The sequence below is a fragment of the Penaeus monodon genome, chromosome 25 (genome assembly GCF_015228065.2).
Source record: "Penaeus monodon isolate SGIC_2016 chromosome 25, NSTDA_Pmon_1, whole genome shotgun sequence".
Classification (NCBI taxonomy): Eukaryota; Metazoa; Arthropoda; class Malacostraca; order Decapoda; family Penaeidae; genus Penaeus; species Penaeus monodon.
In genome coordinates this window covers 35,750,426-35,751,203 of record NC_051410.1, presented here as the reverse complement: position 1 = coordinate 35,751,203, position 778 = coordinate 35,750,426, and the positions used below count along the sequence as shown (strand labels likewise).

The window sequence follows — 778 nt, the reverse complement described above, 5'->3', positions numbered from 1 at the left end:
GAATGAATGCTAAATAAAGGGGGAGGGGGGAGATATAAAGTGCAAAAGCGAGAGAGAAAAGTATTTCGCTAAAGTTTTTAAAGTTCTTACTAATGACTTTTATCCCAACAGGAGAGGCGCCAGAATTCCTTATCATGGGAGTAACGAACATGAGAGTGGGGAATCCTATGAGCATGACAGTAACGATAACAGCAATGAATCCCATGGTCCTTACAACGAGAAAACCTATACATACCATAGTGGAGAATCCGCTGAGAGTGACGGATATTATAATAACAAAAGGGGTGGTCACGATGAGAATTACGGATATCCCCCTCACCCATGATTGCAATGGCGACAGCATGGCAATCGCGAACATGGCAACGGCAATGCTAAGGATGAATGATCATGTATGTTTACACGGATGTGCATATATTTACATACTGGTATATACATGTATAACAACAAATGTAAACGATCCAACGGCGCATAGTGACAAACATGTTATTTGTATCAATATGCAATTTGGTAATATAATTAGAGATAAAAAGTGATAAAAGAAAAAAAAAAATTGTAACATTACATCAATTGATAACCAAATATGACGCTACATCTAATTCGAATTATTTCTTTCCTTATGTAAATAAACACAACGATTCAATGTCTGTAACCATATTCATTATTGCACATGGCCAATATACAGCACGTGCATAATAGCACTTCAAAAAGGTGATGAATAAAGAAATCATTGCAGGAACATTTATGTTTAAATCAAATACCTTAAGAATAATGATCCGAA

General features: G+C 35.9%; 1 protein-coding gene across 1 annotated transcript in view; it reads left to right on the top strand.

Moving 5' to 3' along the window:
- Positions 1-736, top strand: part of LOC119589457 — a 2,003-nt gene extending 1,267 nt beyond the window's left edge. Inside the window, exon 3 of the mRNA XM_037938061.1 lies at positions 112-736. Within this exon, the coding sequence (XP_037793989.1) occupies positions 112-325 (214 nt within the window). The 3' untranslated portion in view covers positions 326-736. The remainder of the gene's footprint in view (positions 1-111) is intronic.
- The last annotated feature ends 42 nt before the right edge of the window (positions 737-778 follow it).